The 20272-nt window shown below is 45.8% G+C and overlaps 2 protein-coding genes across 3 annotated transcripts in view; one reads left to right on the top strand and one right to left on the bottom strand.

Annotated features, from left to right (window-relative positions):
• The window catches only part of TP73 (tumor protein p73), a 256858-nt gene extending 239817 nt beyond the window's left edge, over positions 1 to 17041 (bottom strand). Inside the window, exon 1 of the mRNA XM_077458234.1 lies at positions 16905 to 17041. Within this exon, the coding sequence (XP_077314360.1) occupies positions 16905 to 16936 (32 nt within the window). The 5' untranslated portion in view covers positions 16937 to 17041. The remainder of the gene's footprint in view (positions 1 to 16904) is intronic.
• Positions 1 to 20272, top strand: part of WRAP73 (WD repeat containing, antisense to TP73) — a 76214-nt gene that overhangs the window by 436 nt on the left and 55506 nt on the right. For both annotated transcript variants that reach the window (XM_077458239.1, XM_077458237.1), the window contains exons 2-3: positions 5018 to 5170; positions 17020 to 17136. In XM_077458239.1, the coding sequence (XP_077314365.1) occupies positions 5018 to 5170; positions 17020 to 17136 (270 nt within the window). The remainder of the gene's footprint in view (positions 1 to 5017; positions 5171 to 17019; positions 17137 to 20272) is intronic.

The raw sequence follows: 20272 nt of genomic DNA, 5'->3' as shown, positions 1-20272 counted from the left end.
GATAATAATGGGGCGTGATGCTCTGCATGGATAATAATGGGGCGCGATGCTCTGCATGGATAATAATGGGGCGCGATGCTCTGCATGGATAATAATGGGGCGCGATGCTCTGCATGGATAATAATGGGGCGGGGGATAATAATGGGGCGCGATGCTCTGCATGGATGATAATGGGGCGCGATGCTCTGCATGGATAATAATGGGGCGGTGGATAATAATGGGGCGCGATGCTCTGCATGGATAATAATGGGGCGCGATGCTCTGCATGGATAATAATGGGGCGCGATGCTCTGCATGGATAATAATGGGGCGCGATGCTCTGCATGGATAATAATGGGGCGCGATGCTCTGCATGGATAATAATGGGGTGGTGGATAATGGGGCGCGATGCTCTGCATGGATAATAATGGGGCGCGATGCTCTGCATGGATAATAATGGGGCGCGATGCTCTGCATGGATAATAATGGGGCGCGATGCTCTGCATCGATAATAATGGGGCGTGATGCTTTGCATGGATAATAATGGGGCGGTGGATAATGGGTGCGATGCTCTGCATGGATAATAATGGGGAGGTGGATAATAATGGGGCGCGATGCTCTGCATGGATAATAATGGGGCGCGATGCTCTGCATGGATAATAATGGGGTGTGGCTCTCTTCTTGTGCGTTTTGAAGGGGCCTAGCAACTGGTGATGCTGTGAGTCTGACGGTTTCCTAGCAACCAGTAAAGCTGGAAGGCTGACGGTATCCTAGCAACCAGTGATGCTGGGAGGCTGACAGCAGTCTAGCAACCAGTGATGCTGGGAGGCTAATGGTGTCCTAACAACCAGTGAGCCTGACGGCAACCTAGTGACTGGTGATGCTCGGAGGCCAGTGGCGTCCTAGCAACCAGTGATGCTATTGAGGCTGACAGCATCCTAGCAACCAGTGATGCAGGGAGGCTGACAGCGGTTTAGCAACCAGTGATGCTGGGAGGCCAGTGGTGTCCTAGTAACCGGTGATGCAGGGAGGCTGACAGTTCAGCAACCAGTGATGCTGGGAGCCCAGTGGTGTCCTAGCAACCTGTGATGCTGTTGAGGCTGACAGCGTCCTAGAAACTGGTGATGCAGGTAGGCTGACAGTGGTTTAGCAACCAGTGATGCTGGGAGGCCAGTGGCGTCCTAGTAACAGGTGATGCTGTTTAGGCTGACAGCGTCCTAGTAACCGGTGATGCTGTTGAGGCTGACGGCGTCCTAGCAACCGGTGATGCTGTTGAGGCTGACGGCGTCCTAGCAACCGGTGGTGCTGTTGAGGCTGACGGCGTCCTAGCAACCGGTGGTGCTGTTGAGGCTGACGGCGTCCTAGCAACCGGTGGTGCTGTTGAGGCTGACGGCGTCCTAGCAACCGGTGGTGCTGTTGAGGCTGACGGCGTCCTAGCAACCGGTGGTGCTGTTGAGGCTGACGGCGTCCTAGCAACCGGTGGTGCTGTTGAGGCTGACGGCGTCCTAGCAACCGGTGGTGCTGTTGAGGCTGACGGCGTCCTAGCAACCGGTGGTGCTGTTGAGGCTGACGGCGTCCTAGCAACCGGTGGTGCTGTTGAGGCTGACGGCGTCCTAGCAACCGGTGGTGCTGTTGAGGCTGACGGCGTCCTAGCAACCGGTGGTGCTGTTGAGGCTGACGGCGTCCTAGCAACCGTGAGGCTGACGGCAACCTAGCGACCGGTGATGCTGGGAGACCAGTGGCGTCCTAGCAACCGTTGATGCTATTGAGACTGATAGCGTCCTAGCAACCAGTGAGGCTGACGGTATCCTGACGTTTTTGTCGCAGCCGTTGTCGGGAAAGTGCTGTAAATAAAACCTCCCCCCATCACTGACACACAAGGTTTCAGTGAATTGGATGCTGCAAATGCATTATTGAATCGCATTCAGCAGCCCCATTGGGACCCCTGTGGGTGGGATTCTGAGATCAAGTTAAAGTCTTACTCCACATAGTGACAGAATAATGAAATCCCTGGGCTGGGAAGAAGACTCCTCCTCCTCCTCCTCCTCCTCCTCCTCCTCCAAACATGTCAGCAGTTACTTTGTTACTTGTTTTTATCTGAATAAAGAATAAGGATGGATTTCCGAGTGCCCCTTCTTCCAATTTACCGTTGGTTATTCAAGTGTTGTGATGAGTGGGAGGTCTGACCCTGAGGTGGAGGTACCAGTGATCGATCGACCACTACATTGGAGATTCTCAGAGCGGTGCTTCTTGTGTCTTTTGTAATTAAGTACCCCCCCCACAGTGATGTAATTGGCTCCTCCTCTCCATCTCATCCAATCACAGATCACCTTGTATTCATTGATAAAAACACAGAGAACATAGCAGGACGTTGCCCCAGCCTCACCGGTGTTCCATCAGATTAGGCAACGGTGGTGACCTTTCTGTCAGCTGTGCATGTGTCCCACTGTTAGCTAATCTGACAGACCACCTGCAATAAGCGGCAGCAGACATCTTGCTACACCCAGCTACATCTTGAATTTCACAGTCATTTTAGCAATAAAAGTGAGCATATATGAATAAATATAGTGTATTGACACCTGGGATGCTGTTTGGACGCCAGCAGTAGGAAGGTGGTGGAGGCCGCATTGGGTACACCCAGCAGTAGGAAGGTGGCGGAGGTCGCGTTGGGTACACCCAGCAGTAGGAAGGTGGCGGGGGCAGTGTCGTTACACCCAGCAGTAGGAAGGTGGCGGGGGGCCGTGTCGTTACACCCAGCAGTGGGAAGGTGGCGGGGGCAGTGTCGTTACACCCAGCAGTGGGAAGGTGGCGGGGGCAGTGTCGTTACACCCAGCAGTGGGAAGGTGGCGGGGGCCGTGTCGTTACACCCAGCAGTAGGAAGGTGGCGGGGGCCGTGTCGTTACACCCAGCAGTGGGAAGGTGGCGGGGGCCGTGTCGTTACACCCAGCAGTAGGAAGGTGGCGGGGGCCGTGTGGGTACACCCAGCAGTAGGAAGGTGGCGGGGGCCGTGTGGGTACACCCAGCAGTAGGAAGGTGGCGGGGGCCGTGTCGTTACACCCAGCAGTAGGAAGGTGGCGGGGGCCGTGTGGGTACACCCAGCAGTGGGAAGGTGGCGGGGGCAGTGTGGGTACACCCAGCAGTAGGAAGGTGGCGGGGGCCGTGTCGTTACACCCAGCAGTAGGAAGGTGGCGGGGGGCCGTGTCGTTACACCCAGCAGTAGGAAGGTGGCGGGGGCCGTGTCGTTACACCCAGCAGTAGGAAGGTGGCGGGGGCCGTGTCGTTACACCCAGCAGCAGGAAGGTGGCGGGGGCCGTGTCGTTACACCCAGCAGTAGGAAGGTGGCGGGGGCTGCGTCGTTGCACCCAGCAGTAGGAAGGTGGCGGGGGCCGTGTGGGTACACCCAGCAGTAGGAAGCGGTGGCAGGGGCCGTGTGGGTACACCCAGCAGTAGGAAGCGGTGGCGGGGGCCGTGTGGGTACACCCAGCAGTAGGAAGCGGTGGCGGGGGCCGTGTGGGTACACCCAGCAGTGGGAAGGTGGCGGGGGCAGTGTGGGTACACCCAGCAGTAGGAAGGTGGCGGGGGCAGTGTGGGTACACCCAGCAGTAGGAAGGTGGCGGGGGCCGTGTCGTTACACCCAGCGGTAGGAAGGTGGCGGGGGGCCGTGTCGTTACACCCAGCGGTAGGAAGGTGGCGGGGGCCGTGTCGTTACACCCAGCGGTAGGAAGGTGGCGGGGGCCGTGTCGTTACACCCAGCGGTAGGAAGGTGGCGGGGGCCGTGTCGTTACACCCAGCGGTAGGAAGGTGGCGGGGGCCGTGTCGTTACACCCAGCAGTAGGAAGGTGGCGGGGGCCGTGTCGTTACACCCAGCAGCAGGAAGGTGGCGGGGGCCGTGTCGTTACACCCAGCAGTAGGAAGGTGGCGGGGGCTGCGTCGTTGCACCCAGCAGTAGGAAGGTGGCGGGGGCTGCGTCGTTGCACCCAGCAGTAGGAAGGTGGCGGGGGCCGTGTGGGTACACCCAGCAGTAGGAAGCGGTGGCGGGGGCCGTGTGGGTACACCCAGCAGTAGGAAGCGGTGGCGGGGGCCGTGTGGGTACACCCAGCAGTAGGAAGTGGTGGCGGGGGCCGTGTGGGTACACCCAGCAGTAGGAAGCGGTGGCGGGGGCCGTGTGGGTACACCCAGCAGTAGGAAGCGGTGGCGGGGGCCGTGTGGGTACACCCAGCAGTAGGAAGCGGTGGCGGGGGCCGTGTGGGTACACCCAGCAGTAGGAAGCGGTGGCGGGGGCCGTGTGGGTACACCCAGCAGTAGGAAGCGGTGGCGGGGGCCGTGTGGGTACACCCAGCAGTAGGAAGCGGTGGCGGGGGCCGTGTGGGTACACCCAGCAGTAGGAAGCGGTGGCGGGGGCCGTGTGGGTACACCTTCCTATTGCTGGGTACACCCAGTAGTAGGAAGGTGGCGGGGGCCATGTTTGCCACCTTCCTACTGCTGGGTGTACCAACATGGCCTCTGCCACCTTCCTACTGCTGGGTGTACTGAGGCCATGTTGGTACACCTTACACTGCTCAGTGCTAAACCTTTAGCTTTCAAAATTAAACAGCATCACAGATGTCAATATACTGTATTTATTTATATACACTCAATTTATTGCTAAAATTACTCTAAAATTCAAGATGCAGCTGGGTGTACTAAGATGTCCACTGCCGCATTCTGACTGCAGATGTTCTGTCAGATGAGCAAACCATGTAGCGGTGGAACGTGCGTACAGCTGACGGAACGTCACCTCCGTTACCTAATCTGACAGTTTACCAATTCTGACAGAACAGCGGCACAGGAAAGCACTTCCTGTATGCAGATCCCCCTCACAGCCCTCCAGACGGGACCTATGAATAATCATCGGCTGGCCCGATTATACATTTTATAAATGGATTAGTCCTGGAGTTGCGTTGTAGAGGTGGACAGTCCTGACCCTCCTATTCAGGTATTGATGTGTCCCGGTGTAATGAAATAATCCGCTCATTGTTCTCCTCCTCCTCCTCCGCAGGCCTCCTGTGTGCAGTACAGACTGGTCATCCGTGATGTCGGCACCCTGCAAATTCTACAGCTCTACACCTGTCTGGACCAGATCCAGCATGTGGAGTGGTCTTCAGACTCCATGTTCATCCTGTGCGCCATGTACAAGAGGGGGATGGTACAGGTAGGTGACTGGTGGTGTCTCTCCAACCGTTGTAGGACTACAAATACTGCCTGGGGATGTACTGGGGAGGGACAAGATTATCCTTTATGCATGCAAAAGTCGGAGGCCTTCAAGATAAGAGACGTTTCTACAATGATGGGAGGAGGAGGTGTTATCTCTTCACACTGGCTGGCAGGATGTGTTGCGCGGCGGTGCTGTCGCAGCCGATTGTCAACCAGTCCAAGAAGACTGAACTGGACTGTTTTTGGGTCACACCTGAACTGGGGAACAGAAACGCACCGGACCCTTCGCCTGACCCTTTTTGAAACCGCACTGTGGCGGCCCTAATATGTGCGAACCAGCTCCATTGAGAGCCGGTCACATTTACATGTTTTGCAAATTGGATGCGGCGTAAACTGAACTTAATTCGCATTTATGTGAACCCAGCCTAAAAGCTTAAAAATTCTTACCCCAGTCCATGCAGTTTGACTTTCAGTACTGTTGGCTCCTGGTCTGCCAGTGCTGCCTCCCTGAACTTCCAGTTTTCATAGTAAAGTGTTAACAGTGGACAGCGCAGCCAGTCTAGAGGGCAGTCTAGTGCCTTGCCATCCTAGGCTATGGGGCTGTGTATTTCTATTGATGATCACACAGTGTAGGGAGACACAACTCTAGTCCCTGCATAAAAGGGTGATTTCATAGGATGCTGTAAGAGAAAGGAGCCGTCCTGTAACAGGAAATCTGGGGCAGCGATCAGGGCAACAGCTTAATCACTTCCCACCCAGCCAATGTACATATACGGCGCTCTCTCCTTCTGAGTGGACGTTCTTCAGAAGGAATGGGATCGCATGCCCGCGCAGCGACGCAATCCTGATGCGCTCTTGTCACCCGGACATGGCGCATCTCCGATCGGCAGGAGGGCTTGGTGATTGACCCTTCTGATCACATGACGGCCGTGTCCAATCACAGCCGTCATGTGATGTAAACAAACAGCCGGTTGCTAGGCAATCGGCTCTCCTCTCCTCACACGGAAGTCATCGCTGAGGAGAGGAGAGCAGATCGCTGCAGCCGGCTGGTGATCAGTGAGTATGAGCTGAGTGTGTGTGTTTTATTTAATTTTTTTATTTTTTTACTCGCTGATCACCAACCTAGTGTAAACACACATGTCCCCAAATAATAAAAACACATGTCCCCCACATATGTCCCACTAAAATCACATGTCCCAATGATTATCTGCACACATCTGTCCGTGATCACCTGCACACATATGTACATCATCATTTGCGTACATCTGTCCGTGATCACACAAACCAATTATTATACACTTAACGGAAATGCCGTACATGTAGCAGAATACATTTTGGTTTAAAATCATGACAAAATTAGATATTTTATTGGCTTTCTTTTAAAATAAAAGAAAATATATATATATTTTTTTTTTCAAAATTTCTGCTTTTTTTTTTGCAATATAAGCGAAGAAAAAAAAAAAATTAAAATTGATTCGTCAATAAATACCAACCAAAGCTCTATTTGTGTGAACAAAGTGATAAAAATTTCATTTGGGTATAGTGTAGCACGACCGCGCAATTGTCATTGAAAGCGTGAGAGCGCTGTAAGCTGAAAAATGGCCTGGGAAGGAAGTGGACAAAAGCGCTCAGTATTGAAGTGGTTAAAGGAGAAGACCAGCCTGAGCTCGTTTGGCTGGGCGTCTCCTATGGGTGGCAGGAGTTCACTTAGTTTTGCACTTCTGTGACCCATTTTCAGCAGAGAGCGGTCTGAAGTCCGCTCTCTGGTGAAGTCGCAGGAATTGGTCCAGGCACCATGTCACCCCGACAATAAAGTCTGGATCTGCCAGCTGCCTGGACACTCTGACACGGCTGCTCGCCATCCCTCCACAGCTCGGCACTCCAGTGAGCGTGGAGGAGCAAAGAGGAGAGCTGCTGATTACAGTCGGCAGCTCTCCGCTCGGGAGCTGAGAGAACCGAGCTATTAGGCGGTGTTCGATCGCTCGTTTCTCAGTGCAGAGGCAGTGAGGGTCCGATGCTGCATCCACCTAGGTGAATATAATGGGCAAATTAAAATAAAAAAAACAAACTTCTCTCTTTCAAGTGGAACACGGGCAAGGATTAAAGATGAAGAAGCTGCACACTTAGTCATTAAATCAGCTGTTGAAAATGCTTAAAAGATGTATGGAATGCTAAAAAAAAAAAAAATAATAAAAAAAAAAATGTATACTTGCCCATTGGTCCCCCGCAGCTTCTAAAGCATGGGTTTTCAAACTACGGCCCTCCAGTTGTTCAGGAACTACAATTCCCATCATGCCCGGTCATGTCTATGAATGTCAGAGCTTTACAATGCCTCATGGGATGTGTAGTTTCGCAACAGCTGGAGCGCCGTAGTTTGAGGATCCCTGTTCTAAAGCCTCGTATACACGATCGGATTTTCCGATGGGAATTGTGTGTTGACAGACTGTTGGCCTAAAATCCGACCGCGTGTATGCTCCATCGGACAAACGTCTGTCTGTCAGATTTTCCTATCGTGTGTACACAAGTCAGACAAAAGTCCAAAGTACGAAGACACATGCTTGAAATCAATGCTCGCCAAACACGACATTAGCAGCAGGTGCCCAAAGGGTGGCGCTAAAGAGCTGAAAAGCCATGTAGCACGTCACTGCGTTCGTGTTTGGCTGACAATTGTGTGCAAGGCAAATTCCTGGCCAACGCCCTCCTGACAAAAGTCTGACGCTTTGTCTGCAGAATATTCGATCGTGTGTACGAGGCTTAAGACTGAGAACTGAGGGATGAAAGACTGCTGATTGCTCAGCTCTTGGTCCTCGCTGAGCACACAGAGAGGTGACTGTCAGTCTCTGGCTCTCTGCTCTGCCCCTCCAGCAATTTCTGGAGTGCCAGGCTGTGTAGGCAGTTGGCTCGGCCTCTCTGAGTGAGCCTTCTGGGAGGGTCCTGAAATGAAAATCGGGGTCTTCACAGAGAATGGACGGTCTCTCTGTGACATCAGCCAACAGTGGACTTTAGTTTGCTGTTGCCTGAAAATGTGATAGGAGTGCAGAACGGAGTGCAGCCAAGCGAGCTTCTTCTGATTTTGTTTCAAGTTTTTACTTTATTGAAATCAAACAAAATCTTCAGAAATAATTTCTGGCTAATAAAGGAAATAGTGGGCATCTTGTGGGTGTCTTCTCTTAGACGTGAAATACGGGGTCACTTTAAAGGGGTTTATTATTGTTGACTAAGCTGTGAGAAGGGAGCATGTGAGGTTGTATTAAAGTGCACTTATCCCTTAAGACGATCCTCTGGTCACCCAGCGAGCACACACACACACACACACACACACCCCTCAGTACATGCCAGAAGATCTCACTTACTACTTGTGGGCCAGTATGGGGGGGGGGGGTTGCAGGGTCACTTCTATCTGTTTTTATATGCAGACACGAGCAGAAGGGAGACTTGAGTTGCCTGAAGTGTGAACACGTGTCTATGAGGCTTTTACACCGGGAGATTGTCGTCTCACTAACACATGCTCACAAAATGCACAAGGTGCATGTAAATGCATGTCTAACTTGCTTTTACGTTTTCCAAGCATTTTATGTTATTCCCTGCAAAGTTTATACTTCTTGAAAGATGCAACATGTGCCATTTTCTCACAACGCCGACTGACAACCAGAGTGCAATAAAAATATGTACAGTTTTTTAAATGTGTGTGTGTGTATATATATATATATTTTTTTTTTTTTTTTATTTAATGGACAAAGCACATTGTGGTCACCACTCTTGTTTAAGACTTGGTAAGATCACTCTGCCATTCCCTGGGTCAAGTTATTTCTTGTTGGCACCTGGCTCATCCTATAGAAGTGATGATTCTGTAGAATGCATGTAGTATGTTTCTGTGGCTTGGCGCCAGGAAAATAAATTTACGGAAAGTAGCGTATTTATCGGCGTATAACACACACACACACATTCATTTTAAAAACTTAAATTTCTAATAAGGAACTTTGAAGCCCATCTGCAGCCTCGCCATTGCCACCAATGCCCATCTGCAGCCTCGTCATTGCCGTCAATGCAGCAGCCTGATCGATGCCCATCTGCAGCCTCGCCATTGCCATCAGTGCAGCAGCCTCACCATTGCCATCAATGCAGCCTGATCGATGCCCATCTGCAACCTCGCCATTACCATCAATGCAGCAGCCTCACCATTGCCATCAATGCAGCCTGATCGACAGATTCACAACAGGTGAGAATCTCCTATGATAGACAGAACACGGGTCCAATGGTGGCCCAGGAGACGGGACTTCCTATTACAGAGGCTGCCAAATAAACAGGAGATTCTGACTGTATGTAATCTGACGGCGCTCGTCCTCCCGTCCCCCGTCCCCTCTGAGGCAGCTTAAATTGAAGTATTGGCGTATAACACGCACTTGCATATACGTTCGCATCTGTGCATGAGCTTGAATGATTGGGGGGGCTTTACATTTTTTATTTTTTTTATTTTACTTTTTATTTTTACACTGTCCTTCTTTTTTGTGTTTTTATCACAACCTAGTGGAGATAAGAAGTAAACTCTTGGAGACTTGAAGGAAGAAGCACAAAGGCGCCACTCTAAGTGCGGTATGTTAATCAGTTTTAATGAACAAATGTAGCATATGTACTCGGAAGAGTAGATTAAAAGCAGGCATGTAAATTGTGGGGGAAGAACCATCGGTGAGCGAGTCCATCCATGGCTGGTGTAGCGAAGCGGGTTGCGCCGGTAGTTGCTGACGTTTCCTAGACCCCGAGCACACAGGAAGCCGGAGGGTGATGTTTACGGAGCATGCCCTCCTTAAAGAAAGAGGGCATGCTCTGTAAACGTGTCGTCTATCGGTCCACCGCCCTTATCGGAAGTGACGTCATCCCCCGGCTTCCTGTGTGCTCGAGGTCCAGGAAACTTCGGCAACCACCGGCGCAACCCCCTCCACTACACCAGCGACAGCCACTGTTAGACTCCCTTCTGGACGGTTCTTCCCCCACAACTTTTAATCTACTCTTGTGAGTACATATGCTACATTTGTTCATTAAAACGAATTAACATACCGCACTTAGAGTGGCGCTTTTGTGCTTCTTCCTTCCTTAACTCTTTGATCGCCTATGGCTGTGCCACTGGATCGTTTCTTGGGCAAACCGGCAGAAAAAGCAAACCCGAGAAACGCTGGTGAGAGGGGGGGGGGGGTATGGGGGGAATTGGAGTAATGTCTCCTCCTGCCATTCCGAAAACCGTTCTAGCGGCTCAAGACTCGGACCAGTTTCATGAGAAGGCCGACCACCTGCAGAAAAGAACAGTACCAGGGTGGTGGCTGATATCTTCAGCCATAACCCTGGTAAACCACTTGAAACCGCAAAGAATATTTACGTATTGCGGTCGGCACATGGTTAATCCGGACATTTATCAGTTAACACGTTATTGCAGATGCACTCAACCTTTCTCCAGGGTTTGGTTGGTTTACGCCATGCATTATTTTTGCAGTTCATTAAAGTCCTCTCATTAGATCTGTTAAAGGTGAGGCTGTATCTCTGTATGGAGTTTGCCAACCCAGTTTGTCAACTAAGGCCGAGTACACACGACTGGACTTTTGGACAGCAAAGGTCCGACAGAACAAATCCATTTGATCGTGTGTGGTCTTCATCGGACCTTTTGCTGTCGAAAAATCAGACGGACTTTAGATTTAGAACATGTTTCAAATCTTTCTGATGGACTCGTCTGGTTGAAAAATCCGTTAGTCTGTATGCTAGTCCGACGGACGAAAACCGACGCTAGGGCAGCTATTGGCTGACGCCTATGAACTTCCTTATTCTAGTCCGGTCGTACGTTATCAAGGTTGAATCCGCCGGACTTTGGTGTGATTTGTGTGTAGGCTAGTCCAATTTAATGAAAGTCCATCAAAGTCCGATGGAATTCAGTCCATCAAAGTCCGATGGAATTCAGTCCATCAAAGTCCGATGGAATTCAGTCCATCAAAGTCCGATGGAATTCAGTCCATCAAAGTCCGGTGTTGTGTAAACGCCATTAGAATCCTCCAAATCAATGTTGGGTGACCCAATCCAACATAAATTTTATTTAATAGTACATACACTGTGGCCAATAGTTCTGAACACCTGACCATTAGGCCTACCCTATATGGTCCAAACAATTGAGTTCAAGTGTTTCCAGAGAAGGGTATAGGTTAATACTACATCATACTAAGACGTTGTAGACAGTTGTGCTCTTCAATGTTGTGGTCAGTTTGGTGAAGGCCCTTTTCTGTATCAGCATGTCTGTGCCTCGGCATACACAGCCAGCTTTCATAAAGACATGGTTTGATGAGTTTGGTCTGGAAGAACCTGAAAGACCTACCAAGAACCCTGACCTCAGCCCTGCTGAACACCATCCATAAAGATGTTTGGTGTTGAGGAACCCAATTGTCCTGCACAGAGACTTCACCTCAACCCTACTGAACATCTGTGGGATGTGATTGTGAGTCAGGTCTCCTCATCCGACACAAGTACTCTGGAGCTGGATGTCCAACAAGCTCATACGGGTGTGATAGTCAGGTGTCCCCAAACATTCTGCCATATAGTGTAAGAATGCACAGAGTAAAGATTTAGTTTGTGTTTTCCACTGTAAACCACTCTTGGCTCTGCTTAGCATGAAGCATAGACGTGATTCTCCCCTCTTCTTTGTTCTATTAACGGCCTGCTGCCAGCTTCATGTATAAGTACGGAGGCAGAGTGGCTCTCTATCTAGTATGTGATCCGGCACCTCCGGGTAAGGGGCGCGCACCGGCTGTCCTGTGATTATTCACAGCACAAGACGATCAGCTGGTGCCGGCCCATGATTGACCGATGGCACCTGCCAATCGGTGAGGAGAAAGCCAAGACAGAGCGCTGTCAATGTAAACCATACATTGTCAGCGGGGATCTGCTGGTTTTTGTTTCCCTGCAACACAGGGAATACCGGCACATCCCTTAGGTTGGCCATACGCTATACAGTTCTCCTTGTAAAATTTTCTTTTAGTTTTACCAAAACCATTGCACTAAATGGTTCAAGATAAATCTGAAGGGCATTGAACAAGAAAATTGTATAATGTAGTGAAAGTAAAGTGAAAGCACCACACAGTACAAACAGTGGTCAGGCACATATTTAGCTCTTTGATCGTCCCTGATGTTTATCCCTTCCCTGCCAGTGTCATTGGTACAGTGACAGTGCATATTTTTAGCACTGTATTAGTGTGATCAATGCCCATATGCAGCCTCACCATTGCCATGAATGCAGCCTGATCAATGCCCATCTTCAGCCTCACCTCAGATTACTGCTGCCTCGGAGGGAGGGCGGGACAAGCGCCGTCAGATTACATACAGCGAGAATCTCCTGTTTACTCTGCGGCTTCTTTTAATACAAAGTTCTATGATAGAGAAGAACACAGGTCCAATGTCTATTACAGAGGCCGCTCGTCCACGCCCCCCCCCCCCCCCCCCCATTCCCTCCTAGGCAGCCCAAATGGCAGTATCTTCCAAAATAACAAAATTCATGTCTACAAACCGTCCAGAACACAGCAGCCAGACTGGTAACTGGAAAACAAACCATGGGAATCAATCGCTGACCCTCCATTGGCTAGCCATGAAGGACCGAGTTACATTCAAGACCCTCTCCCTACCTCACAAATGTTCACAAGGAAAAGCCCCGCAATACCTCTGTGACAAAACAAAGCACTACACCCAAGGTCGCCCTCTACGGTCAACTAACCAGAACCTCCTCCACATCCCCAAGACCCGTTATAAATTAAATTAAAAGGCGGATGAAGGTTCGCAGTCCAAGGACCACGGCTATGGAACGCTCTACCTGCGGACATTCGCTTGGAAGAAAACGATCTGGCCTTCAGGAAGAAGCTGAAGACCCATCTCTTCTGAAGACCCAGACAGACACTGGCGGAAAAAGCTCCCTGAGGCGATTTAGTTTGCATATGTAGAGCTATACAAGTTATTCATTCATTCAGTATTGGCGTATAACACGCACACACTATTTGCACCTGATTTTCAGGGTGAAAAGGCGCGTGTTCTACGCCAAATAAATACAGTGTATGTGAAGGCAAATCTTTTTAGCAGTGTAGAGGGATTAGCGGTCAGGTTTTTGGTCTCTGTCCTCCTTCAGCCTCTCTATTTATCCCGGTGACTGGTATCGGTGGAAGAAAAATCCCAAATTTTGTTTAAAGGCTCGTACACACTATAAGAAAATCGTTTGAACGTTTTCGTCCAAAGAATATTCTTAAGCTTTTCGTATTGTGTGTGTGTGTGTGTGTGTGTGTGTGTGTGTGTGTGTGTGTGTGTGTGTGTGTGTGTGTGTGTGTGTGTACACACAACCTTACGAATTTTCCTACGAAAAATTCTTGAAGGGACAAACTCCCAAATTTTTCTTGTATGGGAACAGAAATAACGATTTTACTTTTTTATTTTTAATGTGTGCCGTTTTCGGGCAATTTTTTTCTCAACAAAAGTGGAGTTACACTTTAGGCTCCTTTTTTATTATTATTTTATATATATATATATATATATATATATATATATATATATATATATATATATATATATATATATATATATATATATATATATATATATATATATATATATATATATATATTTTTTTTTTTTTTAAGTGGTTATATAGTCAATTTTATTACTTTTACCTTCAGGTAAGCCTATAATAAGGCTTACTTGTAGGTAAAAAGGATATCTCCTAAACCTGTACGGTTTAGGAGATATTCCCCTCGCAATGAGCCGCTTCACTTCAGCGGCGAATGAAGTCTGCTGAAAGCCCGGCAGACTTTGGACTTTGCCGGAAAGAAGTCTCCTGGGCGAGAGTGACGACATCGCGCCTCCAGCCACTCACAGCACTGGAGCCGCGATACCCAGAAGACACGACGAGTCAACATGTCAGCCCCCCCCGGCGTGGACCAGGAGAGTTACTGATGCCTCGTTCTAAGGTAAGTATTTCATAATGAGCTAGTATGTGGTGCATACTAGTTCATTATGCGTTTTGCCTTACAGGTGTAAATTTTTGGGGGTATACAACCGCTTTAACGTAAACCTTTCCTAACTATAAGGCGTGGCGTTGTTGCCCTCATGAAAATACCGGATGCTTGGCTGTTTTTCTGACTCCCTGTCTGTAATATATCGAAGTCCCTGACCCGGAACAAGTACGCAATTTGAGGCAAATCGAGTAATCAAGCCATAAGTCGTTATCTGCATACCTGTTGTTGTTGTGGGTGAGAAGGACTTGGAGTAGGTGGAATCAGAATGACGGCTCGGAATGGAGCTTTTACAGAATGAAAAGTCATCATTGACAGCTAGGTGTACTTAGAGACTTTGTTAAAAAAAAAAACCCGAAAGCAGCCTGCAAAGGATTATTATTGGGATAATATTGTGTTGTCATCAACCAAAATTCATAAGCATAAAGTGACTGTGCATAACCACCGGCCCGTAGTAAAAACATGTCGTTACTTTGATGTTTAATACCGGTGTTATGGAAGCAGTAACAATAACCCCGCTATCATTTTTTACTATGAGCGGTTCTGCATCAGATAAAAGTGGTCCCATGATCAGATTCGCTGCGGGATCGCTTTTAGAAGCAGCGGGACACTTCCCAGTTTTTTCCGGTGCTTACCAGACCAGCCTTTTAAGCCCGGGAGTGATCTGATGTGGCCCTTTTTACTGGACAGGAATTTGAGTGAGACCAAGATGGCCACCACTCATCTCTATGCCCTTTGGAGGACCAGAGCGACATCTGACATCACTTTCAGTTCTTGGGTCAAAACCAGGGCATTTTATTTATTGCTTTTAAAGGTAAATGTAAGATTTGGTGTCTTTTCGACTCCGGATCTCTCAACAAAGAGGACCTGTCATGCTTATTTATATTACAAGGGATGTTAAAGAGGGAGTCCAGCCTGGGTGGACAAAATGTAAAGTCAGTAACTACAAATACTGTAGCTGCTGACTTTTAATATTGGGGCACTTGCCTCTCCAGGGAGCTTGCAATGTCGGCAACCCAGCCGATCTTCGGATCAACTCCTGGGTGCTGCTTTCCCGCCATTCCTGGTAAGGGAACCGTGAAGCCTTTTGGCTTCACAGTTGGTTCCCTATTGCGCATGCACGAAGCGTGCTACACTTTCTAATTGGCTTAACGGCTGGGGGGGGGGGGGGGAGGAGGGGGCCGAACTGCCAGGAGATCGGGCCACGGCCCCGTCTCCAGAAGTGGGAAGGGGACCTGTCGAAGGGTGTCAAATGGAAGTTCCACTTTTGGGTAATGGGAATAAAAGCGATCAAAAAAAAAAAAAAAATGATGGGACAGCCTGTAAAAGTAAAATAAATCAGAATTTTTTTATTTTATTTTATTTAAGCGTCCCATCCCTGTGTGCTCACACGCAGATGCAAACGTATGCGAAAGTCACTCCCACATTTGTAAACGGCATTCAAACCACACATGTGAGTCATCACCGCGATCATTAGAGCGGGAGCGATAACTCTCTAGCCCTAGACCTCCTCTGTAACTTTAAACAGGTAGCGTGTAAAAATGTTTAAAGCGTCACCTATGGAGATTAAGTACCGTAGTTTGTCGCTATTCCACAAGCATGCGCAGTTTTAAAAGTGACATGTTCGTTATCCATTTACTTGAGGTAACATCTTTCACATTATATAAAAAAAATTGGGGTAACTATTATGTATTTCTTTTTATTTATTTTTTTTATTCATTTTAGAGCGTCTTGACATATATGTGACATATGTGTGACATAAATTGCAACGATTGTCATTTCATTCTTTAGGGTCTCTGCTAAACAAAAAAAAAAAAAGAAATTTAAAATTTTATATATATATATATATATATATATATATATATATATATATATATATATATATAATATTGTGTGTGTGTATATATATATATATATATAATGTATATTGTATGTATGTATGTGTGTGTGTGTGTATATATATATATATATATATATATATATATATATATAATTTTTTTTTTTTTTTTATGTATATATTTCTCTATCGCTATAGATATCTCTACATATATTTCTGTATCTCTGTAGATATATCTCTATCATCTCTATCATCTCTATCTCTTTTTCTCTATCATGTTTGGGGGTGCCAAGTGATTTTCTACAAAAATATACATTTTTAAATTTAAACAAAATTCCAGAAAAGGCCTGGTGTTCAAACAGATAAGCATAAATAACTAAAAAATCTAATATAAATGATAAAATATACAAACGATAAGTATTAATACTCGCCTGTCCTTTTTGCCTGTGCCTCTGATATCCGATCCACTGTAGAGGTGCACCCATCACCAGGATCTTCAGAATCTGGCGCTTTTGGAAGCATTTTGATGCTTGTGTACTCCACTACGCTCTATGGTTTTGCCGCTACATTCCCTGGCGTGTCGCCAGCTGATGGGTGCCGCAGTGCGCGGCAAGGGATGCGGGAATCCGACACACCTGGAAGTGTCAGATGTTGAAGATCCTGGCGGTGGGTGTAGCTCCTCGAGATGGAAGATCGGAGGCATGTACGGTGGGATTGGGTAAGTATTAATATTCTTGGGTTACTTTCATATATTTTTTGTTTCTTTGGTAATAGAATCGCTTAGTCCTTCATACAAATCCCCCAAGTGGTGCAGTTTCGATAAAGCCGTATGAAGAGGTTAAAAGGAAGTCTGCGGTATAATTTGCACTTACTTCTGTAGCGGGATCCAGCGCCAGTCCTTCATAGTTGCGGGTCAGAAAGTTTTCTTTCCGTATTCCGGACTCTCATTGATCTCTCTCTCCTCTCTCTTTCTCTCTCTCTCCTCAGGTCTGGTCTCTGGAACAGCCGGACTGGCACTGTAAGATCGACGAGGGCTCAGCAGGGCTGGTGTCCTCCTGCTGGAGCCCAGATGGCCGTCACATTCTCAACACAACAGAGTTTCATGTAAGCGTGGGCTGATGCCTCCTCCACTGGGTATCAAATGTTGATGTCTGCTCGCTCCCCTTTCTGAAAATAAATCGCAGTGGGCTCAGAGGTATCGGGTTCCCTCAGACGGAAGCGAGCGGCTGTAGTTTTCCTTTTTTAATAAGGCTGCCTAATTTCCTATTGAGCATCATTTTTGGACAGGCTACACCCTTCTGTGCCGAGTAATGATAACTTGCTGCTTAACGTTGGCAGATAAGAGCAGCTGTTATGATAACAGATGATGCAGATTTTTTTTAAAAATTTTTTTTATTATACTTTAAAACCCAACTCCGGGCAGGTATAAAAGACACACATTATGCAGCTCTGTAATCGTATATATTTTTAAATGGGGGGGGGGGGGGAAAGTTAATCTCTGAATGTGACCTGGCATCGCCGTTTACAGTTCCTGTACAGCAGGGCTGGAGTGTGAGAGGAGGAAGCGGTACAGAAAACAAATTCACATGCTGATAGGAGGAGACAGCAGAGTGACAGATATGCGCTGATCGCTGTGCCGTTTCTTCTTTCACTATCTGCCAATTAAATAGATATATATTTTACAGTTGGCCATGGTTAAGGCTTCATTCACATTTGTGCGACTTGTTATGAGGCTTTGGACATCAAAGTCACATGACGAGTCGCTCCCAATGTTTTCCAGTGAGTACCGTTCATATCTTTTACTACTTAACCACTTCAACACCGGGCGCTTTCACCCCCAGGCCAATTTTCAGCGCTGTCGCACTTTGAATGACAAATGTGCAGTCATGCAGCGCTGTACCCTACTACATTTATAGAATTTTTTTTTGATTTCTTTTTTTCACACAGAGCTTTCTTCTGGTGGTATTTAATCACCACTGGCTTCTTATTTTATTTTCTTAGCAAAAAAAACAAATAATAAAATTAAAAACAAAAACAATTTTTTTTTTTTTTTTTTTTTACAAAAAAGTTATTTTTTTTTCTTTCACTGATGAGGCTGCACTGAGGACGTCAGTGATGAACACAGGGGGGCATCATTGATGGGGCTGCACTGATCATCATTGCATGGATTATTAGTGCGGCTCTCCTCTCCTCAAGCTTAGTGTACTGCTGTTTCTCCTCCCCCCACCTCTTCTGCAGCTGAGAACAGAGGGCATTTGATGACTTATGAAAATGGGAAAAAAAAATATTATAATGTGTGTTTTTTTTTTATTTTTTTTTTTTTTTTTATATCCATATACAAATGTTTTTTACCTTCTTCTTTCTTTTCCTTTCTTTCTTTTTCCTTTCTTTCTTTCTTTTTCCTTTCTTTCTTTTTCCTTTCTTTCTTTCTTTTTCCTTTCTTTCTTTCTTTCTTTCTTTCTTTCTTTCTTTCTTTCTTTCTTTCTCCATCTTTCTTTCTTTCTCCATCTTTCTTTCTTTCTCCATCTTTCTTTCTTTCTCTTTCTCCATCTTTCTTTCTTTCTCTTTCTCCATCTTTCTTTCTTTCTTTTCTCCATCTTTTCTTTCTTTTTCTCCATCTTTCTTTCTTTCTTTCTTTTTCTTTCTTTTTCTTTCTTTCTTTCTTTTCTTTCTTTTTCTTTCTTTCTTTCTTTCTTTCTTTCTTTCTTTCTTTCTTTCTTTCTTTCTTTCTTTCTTTCTTTCTTTCTTTCTTTCTTTCTTTCTTTCTTTCTTTCTTTCTTTCTTTCTTTCTTTCTTTCTTTTCTTTTTCTTTCTTTCTTTCTTTCTTTTTCTCCATCTTTCTTTCTTTCTTTTTCTCCATCTTTCTTTCTTTCTTTTTCTCCATCTTTCTTTCTTTTTCTCTTTCTTTCTTTCTTTCTTTCTTTTTCTCTTTCTTTCTTTCTTTCTTTTTCTCCATCTTTCTTTCTTTCTTTTCTCCATCTTTCTTTCTTTCTTTTTCTCTTTCTTTCTTTCTTTCTTTTTCTCCATCTTTCTTTTCTCCATCTTTCTTTCTTTCTTTTCTCCATCTTTCTTTCTTTCTTTCTTTCTTTCTTTCTTTCTTTCTTTTTCTCCATCTTTCTTTCTTTCTTTCTTTCTTTCTTTTTCTCCATCTTTCTTTTTCTCCATCTTTCTTTTTCTCCATCTTTCTTTCTTTCTTTCTTTCTTTCTTTCTTTTTCTCCATCTTTCTTTTCTTTCTTTCTTTCTTTCTTTCTTTCTTTTTCTCCATCTTTCTTTCTTTCTTTCTTTCTTTCTTTCTTTTTCTCCATCTTTCTTTCTTTCTTTCTTTCTTTCTTTCTCCATCTTTCTTTCTTTCTTTCTTTCTTTCTTTCTTTCTTTCTCCATCTTTCTTTCTTTCTCTTTCTCATCTTTCTTTCTTTCTTTTTCTCCATCTTTCTTTCTTTCTTTTTCTCCTTCTTTCTTTCTTTCTTTTTCTCCATCTTTCTTTCTTTCTTTCTTTCTTTCTTTTTCTCCATCTTTCTTTCTTTCTTTCTTTCTTTCTTTCTTTTTCTTTCTTTTTTCTTTCTTTCTTTCTTTTTCTTTCTTTTTCTTTCTTTCTTTCTTTTTCTTTCTTTTCTTTCTTTCTTTCTTTCTTTCTTTCTTTCTTTCTTTCTTTCTTTCTTTCTTTCTTTCTTTCTTTCTTTCTTTCTTTCTTTCTTTCTTTCTTTCTTTCTTTCTTTCTTTCTTTCTTTCTTTCTTTTCTCCATCTTTCTTTCTTTCTTTTTCTCCATCTTTCTTTCTTTCTTTTTCTCCATCTTTCTTTCTTTCTTTTTCTCCATCTTTCTTTCTTTCTTTTTCTCATCTTTCTTTCTTTCTTTTCTCTTTCTCTTTCTTTCTTTTTTCTCCATCTTTCTTTTTCTCCTTCTTTCTTTCTTTCTTTCTTTCTTTTTCTCCATCTTTCTTTCTCTCCATCTTTCTTTCTTTCTTTCTTTCTTTTTCTCCATCTTTCTTTCTTTCTTTTTCTCCTTCTTTCTTTCTTTCTTTTTCTCCATCTTTCTTTCTTTCTTTCTTTCTTTCTTTTCTCCTTCTTTCTTTCTTTTCTTTCTTTCTTTCTTTTTCTTTCTTTCTTTCTTTCTTTCTTTCTTTCTTTCTTTTCTCCATCTTTCTTTTCTCCTTCTTTCTTTTTCTCCATCTTTCTTTTTCTCCATCTTCTTTCTTTCTTTTTTCTTTCTTTTTTCTCTTCTTTTTTCTTTCTTTTTTCTT

The sequence above is a fragment of the Lithobates pipiens genome, unplaced genomic scaffold (assembly GCF_037356315.1).
Source record: "Lithobates pipiens isolate NorthernLeopardFrog02 unplaced genomic scaffold, aLitPip1_a1.2 Scaffold_27, whole genome shotgun sequence".
Lineage (NCBI taxonomy): Eukaryota > Metazoa > Chordata > Amphibia > Anura > Ranidae > Lithobates > Lithobates pipiens.
The sequence above is the reverse complement of the archived record's forward strand: the minus strand, read 5'-3'. Positions and strand labels throughout refer to the sequence as shown.